The 19,229-nt window shown below is 47.6% G+C and overlaps 1 protein-coding gene across 1 annotated transcript in view; it reads left to right on the top strand.

Annotated features, from left to right (window-relative positions):
• Positions 1-19,229, top strand: part of SMG1 (SMG1 nonsense mediated mRNA decay associated PI3K related kinase) — a gene marked incomplete in the record, with an annotated part of 420,057 nt that overhangs the window by 337,448 nt on the left and 63,380 nt on the right. Inside the window, 1 exon segment of the mRNA XM_077448938.1 lies at positions 13,708-13,942. Coding sequence (XP_077305064.1) covers positions 13,708-13,942 — 235 coding nt within the window.

The following is a 19,229-nucleotide window of genomic DNA, read 5'->3' as shown; positions in this document are numbered from 1 at the left end:
AGTCTTAAAGATGTGCTGTGCTGAGCTCCTCTGGAACATTCCTTTCTGAGCAAGCCATGCAACTGCATCCGTTCAAAGTGTATTTTCTAGGCCGAATTGAATGGTACCCGGGCCTCGTGTCTGAAGAAACAAGGTTTTACCTGTAACGCTTCTCTTTTTTTAGGGAGCTGGACCCCGGGATCCAGTATTTGTTTTTTTCAGCCATATTCCTGGCGGGGTGCTTTTTACAGGCTCAGGGCTGTGGCTCCCCCGATTTAAAAAAAAAAAAAAAAAAGGGGGGGGGGGGGCACCAGTCCCTGAAGGTTTTCTTATGGAGCCCACCGTGAAAGGCGAAGATTGGGTCTGTTACCACAGACCCCTGCAACTGGATAAGGTAAGGGAGATTCCTAAGGAATTTTTCTAATTCTTGTGGGTTTTCTCCTTTAAAAGTAAATGTGGCTATGCCTATAGCCACCACGGGGGGGCTCTGTCAAGAGCACGTATCTGTTCGATGCTTGTCAGTCTTACCTCTGTGTCAAGATACACGCTTCCTCCAGCCCAGGCTCCAGGTGAAGTCATGGGAAATGGGGGTTTTCTTCTCCCAGGAATGTCCCCCCCACATGGATAGCTTCCTCCAGGCAGGGGGAGCATGGTGCTAGATGGCAGTGTGCCACGCCGCTCCCGCCGCCATTAGAGTGGTCCTCCTTCGGCAGCTCTCCTCCTCATTCAGCCCTCATCCATGCAGTCCGGACAGGATTGGAGCCCGCTCACGCGGGAAATCAATCTATTTTAAAATAGGTGAAGTAGTGGGGTTGCGGAGGTTGGTAGGAAGGGGGTGGTATTGGCACAAATTGAGCCTCCACAACGTGGGCTGCATAGCTTTAAAATGCTTTTCAGTTGCATACAGCTAGGAGGGACACAGAGCGGATGGGGCATGTGAGTTGGTGACGCAGTCATTCCCAGGCACATTTACTTTACGCATCAGGCTGAGCTCACTAGAAGCGGCAGTTGCTGGACTAGTGTTCAGAAGTGGGTGCATTTTTTTTTTGGTGGTACCTCTACGTTTGTGCTCAGCACTGTGACCACAGGAGGTGGTTCAAATGCCTCAAAAACCAAGGTCACAAAGGGGTCGCCCTCAGGTCCTAAGGACCCTGCCTCTGCAACACTATCGCAATATAAGGTGGCTGGTCAGAGTGAGCCATCAGGGGCTGTAATTGCTTCCGACACTTCAGCCCGTCTATATAACTGAGCAGGTTTTCTCAGCTATGAGTGGCTTATGCCGCGTACACATGACCGGACTTTTTGACAGCAAAGGTCAGATGGAACAAATCCACCGGACAATTCGACTGCGTGGGGTATTCACCGGACCTTTGCTGTCTAAAAATTAGACTGACTTTAGAAATAGAACATGTTTCAAATTTTTCAGCCAGAACTCCACCGGACCCAGTTCCTATCAAGAAATCCGTTTGTGTGTATGCTAGTCCAACAAACAAAGACCGACGCTAGGGCAGCTATTGGCTACTGACTATGAACTTCCTTATTCTAGTCCAGTCGTAAGTAATCGCGTTCAAATCTGTCTGACTTTGGTGTGATTGTGTGTGGCCAAGTGCGTTCATTCGGATAGTTCGTTGTAACTCCGACAAAAGACCGTCGGACCTAGTCTGTCGAAGTCCGGCCGTGTGTACACACCGTTAGAGGAAAGATTGATGGCTTTAATCACATCTTCAGAGTAGAAGAAAACGCATTAGGTCCCCTTCTACCACCCAGAATCCCCAAACGGGAGAAACTGTGGGAGGGGGAAGATGAAACCCCCTCAGGGGACCGTCAACAGGCTAACGATTCCTCTTCCGAGGAGTCAAGCGGGGAAGGATCTTCGGCTTCACATGTTGAGAAGACCATCCCAGACGGTAATTACTGTGGCTCAGTTTCCTGTAATGTACGATAAAGAAAATAGGATTTTTATAACCACTTGCCTGTAAAATCCTTTTCTTGGCGTACATCACGCGATAGAGGTCCCTCCCCTCTTTCTGGTTACAAGTGTATTGCTTTGCTACAAAACTGAGGTACTTCCAGTAAGGGTAGGGGTTATATGGGGAATTAAACTTCCTGTTTAGGCTGTGCCAGTGTCAATCATATAAAGGTGCCATATAACCCAGACAGTAATTACTGTAGCTCTGTGTCCCGTGATGTACTCCAAGAAAAGGATTTTACAGGTAAGCTGTTAAAAATCCTATTTTCCTAAAACACCCCCCACCTGGACATAAGCTTTCCCCCTCTCTCTGGATAGAAGGGGAAGCTAGAAACGATCGGCGGATGCCACTCCATTTTCCCCCGCTGCACGGTGGTTTGTCACAGCCTCCTCACTGCATTACGCACGCACACTGGTCCCGTCAGATCGGAGGCCCACGATCGATTTTAAAGAGGGGGACTCTGTCCGAGGGACACGAGCAAAAAGGGGGCATGTAAAGGGGTAGCACAGGCATTCCCTTGGCACATTTACTAAAGCACCAGGCTGAGCATTAATAGCAGCAACAGTTGCTGGACTATTTGCAGTGGGTGCAATTTCTTCTGGTAATACCTCTGCATTTGTGCATCCAGCTATGGTCAGAAGGGGAGGTAGAAACACCCCAAAAAGGGCTCAAGAGCACTCCTTCAAGCTTTAAAGAGCCTAAACTCGGGGCGTGGCCTGGAGCTTCATGGTGTAGGACGTGCTGAGTGAGAGCTCCGTCTGAGACCTTATCCTTTTACCTTATCCTTTGGGGATTTTTCTTAGCTATTTACTGTACAGACGCCCGGGAACCTTGTGCTCACTTTGTGCCTCATGTCGCCGACTAAAAGACCCTCCGAGGCGGCCGCCAAGCTGGCTAAGTTCCGCCACGAGGGCCAGGGCGCGACGGAGCAAGATGGCGCCGGCCCCGCACCTACCGCGGAGGAGTCTCCTGCAAACGACACCGCTAAGATCCTTGAGGCCGTCTCCTCCTGCCAAACCGCCCTCACTACCAAGATAGAGGAGGTTAAGATGGACATCTCCCATATTCGGCATGACCTGCAGAAGCTGAGGGACAGGGTGTCCGAGGCCGAACGAAGAGTGGAACACGTGGAGACGGACATCCCTCCTTTACAACACTCGGTCGAACGTTTGCAGCACCAACTTAGTGTCGTCCTTCACAAGCAGGACGACATGGAAAATAGACTTCGACGCTGCAATCTTCGTTTCGTGGGTCTCCCGGAACGATCGGAGGGCTCCGACCCTCCCACCTACCTGGAAAACCTCCTCGTTAAAACCTTCGGCAGGGAATCTTTCTCCTCCACGTTCGTGATCGAACGAGCGCATCGTCTGGCGGCCCGTCCGCCTCCAGCCGGCGCACCCCCGCGGACTTTCATTGCCAAGCTACTTAACTACAGAGACCGGGATACGGTGCTTCGCCTCACCCGCGAACGTGGAAATATCCCGGTTGACAATGTTACGGTGGCAGTGTTCCCAGATTTCTCGGCGGAGGTCCAACGAAAACGAGCACAATTTACGGAGGTCAAGCGCCAGCTGCGAGTTCGCCATTTGCCATATGCAATGTTGTTCCCAGCTCGACTCCGGGTGACCCGTGAGGGCAAGACCTATTTCTTTGAAGATCCTGCTGCGGCCTCGTCATGGTTGGAACGGGATGCGGTGCAAGGCCCTGCTTGAAAGCTGACCACCACAGCCCCTGAGTAGTGCCTACCTATCCACCTTGGCTACCGTGAGTGATCCCTGCCCTCTCCTGTTCCCTCTACTATACCCCCCCTCTTTTTTCTCCTTTGACCCTATGGACTGCCTCCATTTTTGCTGCTATCACCCCCTGCATGGGAGAACGCTGTGCTGATTGCCCCTGCGGTGACCGCCGCTGGACTCTCTCTGTGCCCTGGATTTACAGTTTCTGCCTCCCCTCCTTTGTCAGACTCCCGTGCACCCTTCATTGTTTTCTCTGAGATGAACACCGGTGTGATGGCGCAGATCGTGAGGGAGGTCATGTTCTGGGACGTGCTACCCTTGCCCCTGTCTCGCTCCATTTTTTCACTCTCCCCTCTCTCCCTTCCCTCCCTATTTTTACTGATGCACACGGAGGTAACCATGTACTGCTTGAACTCCTTGGCTCCCCTATTTGGCCCATTTTTCCACATGCCTGGGTTCCCCCCCCCCCCCCTTTTTTTTTCCCCTGTCTGCCCCACGCGCTATGCTTTTACTTGGTCTCTCAGACGACCTGCTGACTCTTGCTCTGGAAAGTACACCCACTGCAACCCGCTGCACTGTCTGCTCTGCAGTTTGTTATAATTGCGCCCATGTTTGTGTTGTTTCCCTGGCCAGCAGTCACTACCGCGGCTGCGGCGAGTGACAGTTTTTTTGTTTTGCCCCGCTGGTCCAGAGTAGGCATTGTTATGACTGTTTTACTGGTTGTATGTGTTTTATATTGTGTTATTTACAGCTGTAATTTTATTGCAATTGTGTTCTTGTATTTGTTGCTGCCAGCCATGGAGGATCCAGAGGTTGCCCAGGCGCCCTGCATGCCCGAACTTCCTGGGCCGGGGGCCTACACTAGTCTAATCTGTGCCGACATGTTCCATGGCTGCGCTTAAATTTGTAACCTGGAATGTCAGGGGCCTTGGCGCTAAACCCAAGAGATTAGCCGTCCTTACTCACCTCAAACGCCTGAAAGTGGACATCTCGATCCTCGTCGAGACTCACCTTACAGGCCAGTCCCAAAGGGCGCTTAGAAAACCTTGGGTCGGCTGGATGTACAGCGCCCCTCACACTTCCCATTCCCGAGGTGTAGCCATTCTAATTGCTAAAACTGTGCAGTTCCAGTTACATGACCTATGCTCAAACCCTCACGGTAGATTTCTATTTTTACATGCCACTGTGAGCGGCCTGACGATGCTTATTATGGCGTTTTACATACCACCACCCTTCCAGTTTCAGGCCCTGCACGAAGGTCTTAATTTTATGACCAAATTCCCTACAGTCCCGGTAATCTGGATAGGTGATTTCAACATGACCATCAACCCCGGTCTCGACCGACTTGGCGCACCTGACCGCACGTCTTCCCCCCCCTCATACCACTAGGTTCGGTAGATTTGCAGCTGAACTGGCCATGACAGACTCCTGGAGACATAAGCATCCAACAACACAGGCCTTTTCTTGCTTCACTCCCGCCCGCCGAGCTATGTCTCGTATAGACATGGCCCTGCTCTCTCCCTCCCTGCTTCCCGAATTATTGGAGGTCGGCTTTGACGCCAGGGTGCTGTCGGACCACTCCCCATACTGGTTGACGCTGAGACTGCCTGCGACTGTCCCCCCCCGTGTGTGGAGACTGAACCCCTTCTGGCTTACGGTTATCCCAGATCTGGAGGACCTACAGAGGGAACTAGTTTTTTTTCTCCGTTCAAACGCGGGATCTGCGTCCCCTGGGTCAATATGGGAATCATTTAAGCTTCATGCTAGGCTGCTCCTGATCACCCGTATTAACAGGTACAAGGCTAATTCTAGACAGGCACTGACACAGGCTGAGGAGCGCCTACAATCCCTTGAGCAACTGTTTGTGACGGATCCTTCCCTGGAACATGCCACCCAGCTCCGCCTCCAGTCCCGACTGACTGATCACCTTCATTATGAGAAAGCGAAGCAGGGCCTTTTCTTTAGTAGACAGCGTGTGTTTGAACACGGCGAGCGGGCGGGCAAACTGCTAGCTTATATGGCCCGGCTTGACCATAGCCCTCCGGTGGTGGTTCAGCTCCGTGGCGCCGCCGACGACTTGATCTCCGACCCTGACCTGATTCTACGTGAGTTCAGAATGTTCTACTCCACTCTATATACCTCCACAACCAGACACACGCACGCTGACCCCACCCAATTCCTTCACTCCATAGATTTCCCCTCTATCAGCCCAGAGCAGAGAACCCTCCTGGAAGCCCCCATCTCCCCTGACTGTATTGCCGAGGCACTTGCCTCCCTCCCATCCTCCAAGGCTCCTGGCTCGGACGGGCTGCCCCTGGAATTTTATTCTCATTTTCAAGACACGCTAATCCCAGAACTGCACACGTTATACACCCATATGTTTGATACAATGTCCCTTCCCGCCTCCATGGGAGAGGCCCTTGTTGTCCTCATACCCAAGCCCGGTAAGGACCCCTACTACCCAGAGTCGTACCGCCCGATTTCCCTCCTACAGCTGGATGTAAAAATCCTGGCTAAAATTCTGGCCCTGCGACTCAATAAAGTTGTCCTCAGCCTTATACATCCAGATCAAACGGGGTTCATGCCTAACAAAAATACTGCCTTCAATCTCCGCAGACTCTTTATGAATCTGCAGGCCACTCACGATAACATCGGCTCCCGGGTAGTCGTGAGTCTGGATGCCGCGAAGGCGTTTGACTCCGTTGAATGGAGTTACCTATGGGAATGCCTGACTAACTTTGGCTTTGGCCCTAACTTCATTAAGTGGATTCAGCTTTTATATAGCGCTCCCACTGCCCGGATCCAGGTTAATGGCAGGATCTCGGATCCTTTCCCTCTGTCTAGGGGTACTCGCCAGGGTTGCCCGTTGTCCCCCCTCCTGTATGCCCTCGCGGTTGAGCCGCTGGCCATTGCCATTCGTGCTCACCCGCAAATTAAGGGCCTGCGTTCGGGCCTTTTGACAGAAACCCTCAGTTTATACGCTGACGATATGTTATTATACCTCGAAGACTCGGGTCCCTCTTTGCAAGCAGCCCTGCGATTGATAGAGCAGTTTGGGGAATACTCTGGATTACGTATTAACTGGTCCAAGTCCCAGATCCTCCCTTTAGACTTGGGTGCCCCGTCCGCTGATCAGGCGGCAATGCCCTTGGTCAGGGCAAGTCAGGTGAAATATTTGGGAGTGCAATGTTCACGATTGCTGACTGACTACACCCTTTTAAATGTGGAACCCTTATTCACCCTGCTCAAGCAAAAAACCCAGACTTGGTCCCGTCTCCCCCTTGGGGTGATGGGCCGTGTAAATTTGGTCAAAATGATTCTTCTCCCCAAGCTGCTCTATGTGTTTTGGCATGCTCCCCTGCGCATCCCTCTCAGAACCTTCAAATCCTTAGAGGCCATCTTAAACACGTTTGTTTGGGGTTCGTCTCGACACAAGCTCTCATGGAGTGTTCTGAAATGTCCTACCCACCTGGGCGGCACCGCCCTACCAGACCTGCACTATTATTATCTGGCCGCTCAACTGTCCCATTTCTACTATTTCAATCAGATTGACAAAGATCGCTATGCCTCACTGGTATGCTCCCCGCACTACACTCTGGTCGTACACCCACTCCGTCTCCTTATGCGTGGCTCCGGGGGACCTTCCGTCCCCATGAGAGACATGTTGTCCCACCACTGTTTGATTTGGCAGCAGGCCACGTCCATTACTGGGGCCCCTAGGTTTCACTCCCACACCCCCCTTTGGGACAATCCCCTACTTCCCGAACTCTCTACGATCCCCGACCGCTCTGTGTGGCTAGCCGGGGGCGTTATCTTTCTGTCCCAGGTTATTACCAATGGCTCTGTCAGACCCTTCCAGGCCCTCAGAACTGACTTCAACCTCCCTAATAGAATGTTTTTTAGGTATCTTCAACTCCGCCATGCCCTTAGCTCTCAGTTTGGCTCCCATATCCCCAGGCTTGAAACACCTCCGATAGCAACAGCCGTGCTAGGTGATGACCCTAAGAAACTGATTTCTTTTTTTTACACCAACCTGCTCACGCCTGGGGCGACTGCCCGCGCCTACCGACTTAAGGCTAGATGGGAGGCCGACGTGGGGGTTATCGAGGACGCGGACTGGGAAACTGCACTTGACACCCCTAAGCTGGTCTCCCCGAAACTTTCTGACAGACTTACACACCTCTACATGCTACATAGGTCATACCTGACCCCTGGGCGGCTGTCCAAGTTTAGACCTGGCTATGATCCAGCATGTCCTAAATGTGGTGATCCTCAGGCCACGTTCTACCATCTCCTTTGGTCCTGTCCTGAGTTGCAGGTTTACTGGAAGCAAATTGTTGACTTCCTTCATGACCAAATGGGCTCCCCTCTGACGCTATGCCCCCGCCAATGTTTGCTGGGGATTCTCCTCGTATCCGAGGAGGCAAGGATCCCGACTGTTTTTCTACAGGAGACCCTATACCTAGCCAGACTGCAGATAGCCCGCACCTGGTTGCGCTCTGCGCCCCCCACCGCCCCACAATGGAAGGCGGCTGTCAATGCCACTCTCCCCTATAAAAAACTGCTGTATATGCATAGAGGCTGCCCGAGCAAGTTTGCCAAGCTGTGGGATAAATGGATGGGGGATTCAGATACATGTACCGACTAGTGTAGTCTGTGGTCTGTACGCCTCCTTACACCTATCCGGGTTCGGCCCGGCGAGTCTAGCTGTCTCCGTGGTTGTAGGTGGGCTCCCCGCCCTCATAATAATGATTTCCTGCTCCTCTCTGCAAATTACTTTGAGTAGAATGTACTATGGCTCGGCATATGATTCCCAACCTCTGAGTTCCTCTTTTCCCCCCATATCTGAACACACTATATTGCCCCTTGTTTTTTTTATGTAATGTGCAATCTGTAAACAAAGAACCCCCCCCTCCTTGTATTTTTCAGCCTGTGGTATTGTTAGCAGCTGTTTTATATCCGTATATTTGGTGTATGTTGCACCCCATATGTGTTGCTGTTATCCTATGTATTTTGTATGCTCAATAAACGTTCTTTTTTCAAAAAAAAAAAAGAGCCTAAACTCATCTCTACAATAGCAACCTCCCCTGAGAGATTAGAGGTGGCTGGTCAGAGTGAGCCATCAGGGCCATCAAATGTTGCAACTGTTTCCAACACTGCAGCCCCTGTCTATATTACTGAAGAGGTTTTTTCCGCAGCCATGATAGATTTGGAAGATAGGTTAGCAGCTTTAATCGCATCCCAGTGTGTGACAAAACGCGAAAGGTTCCCTTCCATTACCCAGGACCCTTAAACTGAGTATCTCGGGACAGGGAAAGATGAGTTTCCCTCAGGGGACCATGACGAGGCTGATGGCCCCTCTTCTGAGGGGTCAAATGTGGAAGGATCAGCTTCACAATCTGATAGTTTTGGTGCAATCTCTTACTGAGCTGGTCCATTCCACATGTTTGCTACCCTTAACTGAGTCGGTTGATGAGCCCACTTCTTGTTTGGGTTCGCTAAAGCCTCCTCAAGTTGTACCTTTCCTGTCCTTTCATTGCTGGAAAAACGTATGTATTCTGAGTGGGATCACCCAGATAAGCATTTTTTTTTTCCTTCTAAAAACTTTTAACACTTTATCCTATGGAGGAGACATTCACTAAAAAGTGGGAGATACCAGCAATTGACGCGCTATATCCTCTGTGAATAAAAGTTTGATTTGTTTGATAGATTCTCAAATGCTTAGGGATCCAACAGAAAGACTTGGAACCCCTATTAAAAAACACTGGCAGGTTTAATGACTGCGCTGGCACTAATTGGTGTATGTCAATCCTTGAGAGACCAGTTTAACCAGGTGCTCAAGGTTTTTCCAGATCAGCAGGCCCATGATTTAGCCGAACTACCAACGGTGTTATGTTTAGCAATAGACGCCATGAGAGATTCTATTCAGGCCTCGCGCCTTACGCTTGGGCTGGTGCATATGCGTAGAATCTTATGGTTGAAAAATTGGTCAGCCGAAGGCGCAATGCAAAAAGCTCTTGGCTAGTTTTCCTTTTCACGGTGAATGGCTGTTTGGCGATGATTTGGATAAATACATCCAAAGAATTTATGGTGGAAAAAGTACTCTTTTGACAGTTAGGAAAAGGAGTAAACATGTTTCATTTAAACAAGCTCCTTATCCAATGCCAGGGGCATCAGCCTGCAGGCAGTCACAATGGCCCCCACTGTCAGATTCAAGAGGTAAACCTCAGGGTCAGCCCCAGGGACAAAAGTCCTGGGGGAGGAAACCTACAAAACAAAATACGAATGCCTCCTTATGAAGGGGGCGCCCCTGCTCGCTCGAGTGGGGGGAAGACTTCTGCAGTTCTCAGGGGTCTGGCAGGAAGAGTGTCGAGACAAATGGGTGACTTCAATAGCTCTAGGGTATAAGCTAGAGTTCCAAGAGTCCCCATCTCCTAGTTTTCTTATGGTCAAACGTTCCCAAGGATCCAGAGAAGTCTCAAGCATTGGACCGTTTTTTTGTCTCAAAAAGTGATCATGGTACCAAATGGAGATGTAAGACCCATTCTGGATCTCAAAGATCTAAACTGGTTTCTGAATATCCGCTCTTTCCGCATGAAGTCAATCCGATCAGTAGTCTCCATCCTACAAAGAGAACTTCTGGTGTCAAGGATGCATACCGCCATGTGCTGATTTTCCCCGCTCACCAGAAATATCTATGATTAGAGGTAGAAAATATTCATTTTCAGTTTGTAGCTCTGCCTTTTTGGACTAGCTACTGCACCTCGAGTGTTTACAAATGTCCTGGCCCCTCCTGTAGCCAGATTAAGGGCCCAAGGTATAACGATTATAGCGTACCTAGATGAACTACTCTTGATAGACCAGTCGGCATCCCACTTAGACCAAAGTATGATCGCCACAGTCAACTACCTGGAATACCTAAGTTGGATTCTCAACCTAGAGAAATCCTCCTTAAAACCATCAAGGAGATTAGAATACTTGGCTCTGATTATAGATACAGCCCAGAAAAGGGTATGCTTGTCTCTCCAGCCTGGCCATTGAGCGTGTGCAGGCCCTAGCATGGTCGGCCACGACATGCCCCTCAGGCTCCAGGGGCAGCTGGTAAGCTATATGCTCCGGGGTACCCATATGACCGGACTACAGATGTCTTTGTCACAGTGTGCCGTGGCCAGCAGCCACCCCCTACTGCTCGGGTGTGGGTCTGTGATGGAATGCCTCCAGTTCGTCTTGCTCTAGCACCTAGGTGAGGAGAATAGGTGCTTAATTTTACTGCACATCTTATTTCTGTATCTATATATCCTCTTTGTTTCCGTTGTGCCCTTTTGTAATGGGTAGCGCCACTGACCCCAATTCTTGTCTGTTCTATATCTAGAGCCTCCTTAGGGGAGGCAGCCACCTTTTCATTCTGTCTTTATCCTAAGCGCACCCTTTTTTCATTTTTTATATATTCATACCTTCAATACTAGACTTCTCTGCTGCCAATCATCAGATTCAGATTTCACCAGGTGGACGTTCAGGCATTCGCTAATGCCGGCTTCTGTCTTCTGTTGCGTTCCCTTTGTTACCCTGTTCTTTGTGAGCCTGTTGGAATTGTATTTGATGTTTTGCCAATCCAACAGTTGCTTTGGGATGTCCAAAAGCAGTATAACTTCCTTCATCCAGTGTCCCTTTAGTGTAAAATTAAAGTGGTTGTAAATCCTTTACATATATTCAATGAAGTGACTGGCCTTAGATGATGCAGAGGTGAGAAGAATGCTCCTACATATGTTGTACCAGTCTATCTACAGCCCTTTCTTCTCTAGAGCCGTTGAAAGTGCTGAATGTTTGAGTTCAGAAAAAAGAGGGCGGATGAGCTGATGATTCATTTTGCATAGCTCAGTGAGGATAGCTCTGACAAGTGATTGGGGAGAAAGGACACCCCCCTCCCCTCCACAGAGTACATAGGAACAGTACTGAGGCTGTCACGGTTGGAGGTCCCTCCCCTGTCACCATTGTTCTCTTGGTGCTAGGAAAACTTGTCAGAAGTGATTCATGCTGATAAGAGTAAGGCAGCTGAGAAATTTCACCAAGTGCTCTTATTTGAGACAAGTACATACTATAGATGGATATGCTTTTGTTCATGTCTGATGTTTACAAACATTTTAACCACTTCAGACCCGCAATACGTCTATTGACATCATGGGGTTTCGGTGGTTATATCTAAATGATGCCTGAGTCCACAGACATCATTTAGATATTGCCGTTTTCAGCCGGCGATTCCCTACACCATAAGAATGATCATAGCGGCTGTTCCGCCGCTTGATCGTTCTTACGGGCGGCGGGAGGGGACGCCCCCCCCCTCCCGCCGCCCTCCGGTGCTTCTACCGACTCACCGTTTCCATCGGTGAGTCGGTCACAGGATCCGCCGGCCCCAGCAAGTGATCATAGAGATTTCCGGTGGACTAGATTGTCCCCGGAGTCTCTATGATCGTTCGGAGGCCGGGCGCGATGTTATGACGTCACGCCCGGCCTCGTTATTCAAATTAAAGGCGCCAATCTGGCTAGGAAGCCAGGATCGTTTTTTTTTTTTTTTGTTTTTATTCTGCCCAGCCTAGAGGTGAGATATGGGGTCTTATTGACCCCATATTTCACTGTAAATAGGTCCGATCGTGCCATATTCCTATTACAAGGGATGTTTACATTCCTTGTAATAGGAATAAAAGTCATCAATTTTTTTTTTTTTTTTTTTTTAAGTGTAAAACTAAAAAAATAAAAATAAAATTAACAATAAAAAAGAAAAAAAAAATTTTTTAAGCGCCCCTGTCCCCGTGAGCTCGCACACAGAAGCGAACGCATACGTAAGTCCCGCCCACATATGAAAACGGTGTTCAAACCACACATGTGAGGTATCGCCGCGAACGTTAGAGCGAGAGCAATAATTCTAGCCCTAGACCTCCTCTGTAACCCAAAACATGTAACCAGTAAAAAATTTTAAAGCGTCGCCTATGGGGATTTTTAAATACCAAAGTTTGGCGCCATTCCACGAGCGCGTGCAATTTTTAAGTGTGACATGTTGGGTATCTATTTACTCGGCGTATCCTCCTCTTTCACATTATGCAAAAAAATTGGGCTAACTTTACTGATTTGTTTTTTTTTTAGCATGAAACTGTTTTTTTTTCTGAAAAAAACACGTTCGAAAAATTGCTGCGCAAATACCGTGCGAGATAAAAAGTTGCAATGACCGCCATTGTATTCTCTAGGGTCTTTGCTAAAAAAACATATATAATGTTTGGGGGTTCTATGTAATTTTCTAGCAAAAAAATTAGGAAATTTACATGTAGGAGAGAAATGTCAGAATTGGCCTGGGTCTGAAGTGGTTAAAGTACTCCACAGGATTTTATTGCAAGTCAGTTCTGTTAAAGTGGTTGTAAATCTCAGACCTGCCTGAAATCTGAACAAAGCATATCCCTGTATAGTGTATATAATTAGGTGCACTATGTTTCACTTTTGTCTGCTGCTTCATGAATCACTTCTGACAAGTTATTCTGTCTCCAAGAGAAAAATGGTGATGGGGAAGGGACCTCCATCTGTTTGACAGCCTTAGTTCTGTTTGTGTGCTGTGTGGAAGGGGGTGTGTTCTTTCCCTCAGAGCTCTCTTTGCTGAGCTCTTCAGAATGTAACTTCAGCTCTCCACCCCCTTTTTTCTGAACTCTGACAAGCTTTCCAATTCAGCACTTTGGATGTAGAGAAGAAAGGCCTGCAGATAACGGTACAACTTATGGAAGAGGATTTTTCTCACCTCTGTGCATCACCTGAGGCCAATCACTTCACTTCGTATGTAAAGGTTTACAACAACTTTTTATGTATTGTAGAACCTTCCCCTCTGTTCATATGGATCTATTGTTTTGATACAAAATTGGAGCCTGATGGAAGTGGAAGAGGTTATACTATGGTGTCTTTACAGTTTTGTTTTGCAAATGTCCAATATCCTGAAAAGAGCTGCAATAATATACACATGTACTCTGTCATTTTATATTTCACAGACGTAATTTGATGATGGAAGGAGCTGCTTCCAGTGCTGGAGAACAACTGGTGGATCTTACATCTCGGGATGGAGCTTGGTTCTTAGAGGAGCTCTGCAGTATGAGTGGCAATGTTACATGTCTTGTCCAGTTATTAAAGCAATGCAAGCTTATCCCTCAAGATCTGGATATACCCAATCCATTAGAAGCTTCTGAAGCTGTACATCTGGCTAATGCAGTTTACATTTCTTTACAGGTAATTACTTGTCGTGTTGCTCCCAAGTTTCTTTAGGAAATATACTGTATTTTTCCATTTTGATATCATATGCTGATGACTGTCTTCTCTTGTGAATATGGAGATCTACTGAAAAACGGATTTATGACCACCTGCAGATTAAAAAAAAAAAAATACCTTTTAATTGAAGTCTTTAACCAGGTTATACTGCTGCCTGCAGGAGATTTGTACAATGCTGCCATTGTGAATAGGCCCTAACAACCAATCCTATTTGTAGTTGTAGCATCTTCTTCATCACTAAAATTGAAGATATGGCCCACGCGTTAGCACCTGAGTTGGCTGCTATAATAAAGACTGTAAGTGCAGCTATCTGCATGGATTACTTAACCACTTGCCGACCGCCGCATGACGATATACGTCGACAGAATGGCACGGGCAGGCATATGGGCATACCTGTACGTCCCTGCCTTCCCGCGGGTGGGGGGCCCCCCGGTGCCAGCGGCGGTCGGTATCCGTTCAGGAGTGATCCGGGATAAGGGGGCGGCCATTCGTTCATGGCCACCCCCTCGCGATCGCTCCTGACGAATGGAAGTGAGGCGTGACGTCACTTCCTCTCCTGTAATGTAAACACAGGCAGAGGAAGTGATGTAATCTCTCCTCCGTGTCGGTATTTTTCGTTCCGGCACCGAGGAGAGAGGATCGGTGAGTTGCACCAACACGACACTACACAGTAGAACATGCCAGGCACACTCTCACCCCCCGATCACCCCCCCCCCCCCCCATCACCCCTGCCCCTCCCCCCAGTCACAGTGACACCAATTGCATTTTTTATTTTTTTTTGCATTGGTGTCATTTGTGACTCTAATAACTGTTAGGGCAGTTAGGGTTAGCCCCCTTTAGTTCTAAGGTACCCCCCTAACCCCCCCAATAAAGGTTTAACCCCGTGACCACCCCCCGTCGCCAGTGTCACTAAGGCTGGGTTCACATTGCAGCGGTTCATGAGAACGGATGTGATTCGCACTGCAGTGCAAATCACATCCGATCTCTGTGCGAGTCGAGTTCAGCCATACAGATAGTATGGCTGAATTCGTGCCGCACCCGCCGCAAACTCGCACGGGACCCTTTTTTTGGTCCGCCGCAGAATCGGATCGCATGGGTGTGCATCGCTCCAGTGTGAACCCAGCCTAATAAGCGATCGTTTTTGTGGTCGCTGTATTAGTGTCACAGGTGACGCTAGTTAGGCAGGTAGGTATTTAGGTTCGCCGCAGCTTTTTATAGCGCCAGGGACCCCCATATACTACCGCATAAAGCCCCCTGATTGCCCCCTAGTTAACCCTTTCACCAGTGATCACCATATAACTGTTACAGGTGACGCTGGTTGGTTAGTTATTTTTTTATAGTTTCAGGGCACCCGCCATTTATTACCTAATAAAGGTTTAACCCCCTGATCACCCGGCGGGTGATATAAGTTTGAGGGTCAGATAAGGTCTGCGTCGCCCCAGGCAGCGTCAGGTTAGTGCCAGTACCGCTAACACCCACGCACAAAGCATACACTTCCCTTAGTAATATAGTGTCTGATCAGATCTATATTAGCGTCGCCAGCAGTTTAGGTTTCCCAAAACGCATTGTTGGCGGGATCAGCCCAGATACCTGCTAGCACCTGCGTTTAGCCCCTCCGCCAAGCCCAGACCAGCCCACCCAAGTGCAGCATCGATCGATCACTGTCACTTACAAAACACAACGCACATAACTGCAGCGTTTGCAGAGTCAGGCCTGATCCCTGCGATTGCTAACAGTTTTTCTTGTAGCGTTTTGATACAGTCGCTGACAGCCTAGGTGCTTTTTTACCTGTGAGTCTCACTAGTGTACCCCTAAATTTAGGGGTGTCTACTTTCCAAAATGGGGTCATTTGGGGGGGGGGGGGTTTGTGCCATCTTGGCATTTTATGGCCTTCAAAACTGTAATAGGTAGTGAGGAGTGAAGTCAAAAATGTACGCCCTTAGAAAACCTGAAGGCGGTTCTTGGCTTTCGGGGCCCCGTACGCGGCTAGGCTCCCAAAAAATCCCACACATGTGGTATCCCGGTACTCAGGAGAAGCAGCAGAATTTATTTTGGGGTGTCATTTCACATATGCCCATGGCATGCGTGAGCAATATATCATTTAGTGACAACTTTGTGAAAAAAATAAATAAAAAAAAAAGTTTGTAATTTTCCCGCAACTTGTGGCAAAATATAAAATATTCCATGGACTCAACATGCCTCTCAGCAAATAGCTTGGGGTGTCTACTTTCTAAAATGGGGTCATTTGTGGGGGTTTTGTGCCATCTTGGCATTTTATGGCCTTCAAAACTGTAATAGGTAGTGAGTGAAGTCAAAAATTTACGCCCTTAGAAAGCCTGAAGGCGGTGCTTGGTTTTCGGGGCCCCGTACGCAGCTAGGCTCCCAAAAAGTCCCACATATGTGGTATCCCCGTACTCAGGAGAAGCAGCAGAACTTATTTTGGGGTGTCATTTCACATATGCCCATAGCATGTGTGAGCAATATATCATTTAGTGACGACTTTGTGAAAAAAAAAAAAAAAAATAAGTTTGTAATTTTCCCGCAACTTGTGCCAAATATAAAATATTCCATGGACTCAACATGCCTCTCAGCAAATAGCTTGGGGTGTCTACTTTCTAAAATGGGGTCATTTGTGGGGGTTTTGTGCCATCTTGGCATTTTATGGCCTTCAAAACTGTGATAGGTAGTGAGGAGTGAAATTACAAATGTATGCCCTTAGAAATCCTGAAGGCGGTGCTTGGCTTTCGGGGCCCCGTACGCGGCTAGGCTTCCAAAAAGTCGACCACATGTGGTATCCCCATACTCAGGAGAAGCAGCAGAATGTATTTTGGGGTACAATTCCACATATAACCATGGCATGTGTGAGCAATATATCATTTAGTGACAACTTTGTGCAATATATCATTTAGTGACAACTTTGTGTAAAAAAAAAAAAAAAAAAAAAAAAAAATTTTTTTTGTCATTATTAAATCGCTTGAGGCAAAAAAATAAAATATTCAATGGGCTCAACATGCCTCTTATCAATTTCCTTAGGGTATCTACTTTCCAAAATGGGGTCATTTGGGGGGGTTTTGTACTGCCCTGCCATTTTAGCACCTCAAGAAATGAGATGTAAACTAAGTCGTAAACTAAAAGCTGCGTAAATTCCAGAAAACGTACCTTAGTTTGTAGATGTGACAACTTTTGCGCAAACCAATAAATATACAGTTATTGACTTTTTTTTTTTACCAAAGACATGTGGCTGAATACATTTTGGCCTAAATGTATGACTAAAATTGAGTTTATTGGATTTTTCTAATAACAAAAAGTAGAAAATATCATTTTTTTTTTTCAAAATTTGCGGTCTTTTTACGTTTATATCGCAAAAAATAAAAATCGCAGAGTCAGTCAAATACCTTTAAAAGAAAGCTCTGTGGGAAAAAAAGGACGCAAATTTTGTTTGGGTACAACATTGCATGACCGCGCAATTACCAGTTAAAGCAGTGCAGTGCCAAATTGTAAAAAGACCTCTGGTCATTGACCAGCAAAATGGTCCGGTCTGAAAGTGGTTAAGTAAAGAAAACCTCATTAAATATGGAGACTGTCCCTGAAAATGCTAGCTTTCTACTTTTCATTTGTTTTGTGTTGAAGCTATGCAGCTAGCCTTTTCAGAGAGCTGACCATAGCAGCCCGCATGTTTCTCATTAAATGTGTGTTTTCTTGTAAGCTCTTCACAGCAGGTTTTGAGTTCAGGTTATGTGACAAACGAGAGCAACATTAGTCTCTTGATGTATCTAAAGAGGATCCATGTGTGCTCCATGCAGCAGATCATCTTTTGCCTTGTTTAGGAATGGGCTTGGGCGTGCTAGGATCAAACCTGCCAGGAAGCTGGCACTGCACACCACCAATCATAGGCAGCATGTGTATGTGCAGGAAATGCCTCACTGCCTATTATTGGGCAGTGTGCAGTTACTGCTTCCTGGGGGGTTCGAGTCCATCACTAGCCTTGTTCTGTGCTGTTTCTTTGTGGAGTTAGCCATCTTGGTAAAGGAGTATGACTTTTCTTCCTCGCATCAGAGCTTTCCGACTGGGAGGTGTATCGATCAAGCAGAAAAAGTGTAGGAAACCTAGAATGAATGAATAAAGAAATTGAGATGGTTTGAGAATGGTGTGTAGGTGCTCAGGTACAGATTTCTTTCCAGCAAGCACCACAGTAGAGACTTCACTAAATCTCATCATACTAGCAGTCACCGGCAGTAGTGCCTCTCACACAGAAGATATGCAGCTATGAGGCTTGTTGGGGCACAAACTTGGAAGTGCATGGCTATTTTCAGAAGGATTTTTTCAGAAGGAAAGACCAAATGCAAGGTACTAGTTAGGCAAAATTAAAATTTTTCTCAGTCTTTGGGGGACACAGGAAGTCTGTAATATTTACATTTATACTGCTGCCTATGTGAGGATTGGACACTCAGAAAAAAAAAACTGTTATGCAACTCATGATAACCCCTCATACGATCGACCGGCATGCCTCACTTTGTTTGGCTAGTGTCCTAGAAGAATGGACATAATTCTTCAGCGCTACTGTTTAAAAAGACTAACATGTTTTTTTTGTTTGTTTTTCTAGCCTTTTTGTTTGTTCTATATATTTTTTGTTTTGGTCACTCAAGATTATTTTCTGCATCACTGCTTTGGGTCTCCAATTGCAGGTATGTGGCTCGGTTGTCCTCAGCCTGGCTTTTCAAATACTGCTTTCCGGAACCTGTTGGACTGGACTGTGCAGGGATAGCCTGGCAGTAACTTTCATGCACTGGGTTTCATGCCGTGCACTTTCCGCGCTCTGTTCTGCAGAGCACTTTTTAGGTCCAGTGTTTTTGGCATTGCCTCAGCGCTTGCCCTTTGTTTTTTAACTTGAGTAGGATGTCATGCTAAGCACCAAGCGCTACCTCATTTACTAAGGTTGCTGAACAGCTTAGGTTATTGCTGTGGAGCAGAGCTCTAAGTCGTGCACTTTTCCACTTTACAGTAGCAAGAAAGCATGCTCTCCTCTGCTGCTTCTGCTTCGAAAAAGCCGCCTGGCTCCTCCTGCCTTCCCAAAGGGACTTTGGTCCTCTCAGGCCATACTGTCCTCACCTACTACTAGCTGTCTGCGTTTTGTGGGTTTTTGAAGCCTTGCACCTTACCCTAAACCTATTTTGAGAAGGAGATACCCCCCCCCCCCCCCCCAAAGTACTGGGACTTTAACAGCAAAAATACAAATGTTATTAATAAC

The sequence above is a fragment of the Lithobates pipiens genome, unplaced genomic scaffold (genome assembly GCF_037356315.1).
Source record: "Lithobates pipiens isolate NorthernLeopardFrog02 unplaced genomic scaffold, aLitPip1_a1.2 Scaffold_22, whole genome shotgun sequence".
Taxonomy (NCBI): domain Eukaryota; kingdom Metazoa; phylum Chordata; class Amphibia; order Anura; family Ranidae; genus Lithobates; species Lithobates pipiens.
This window is presented reverse-complemented; position numbering and strand designations above follow the sequence as displayed.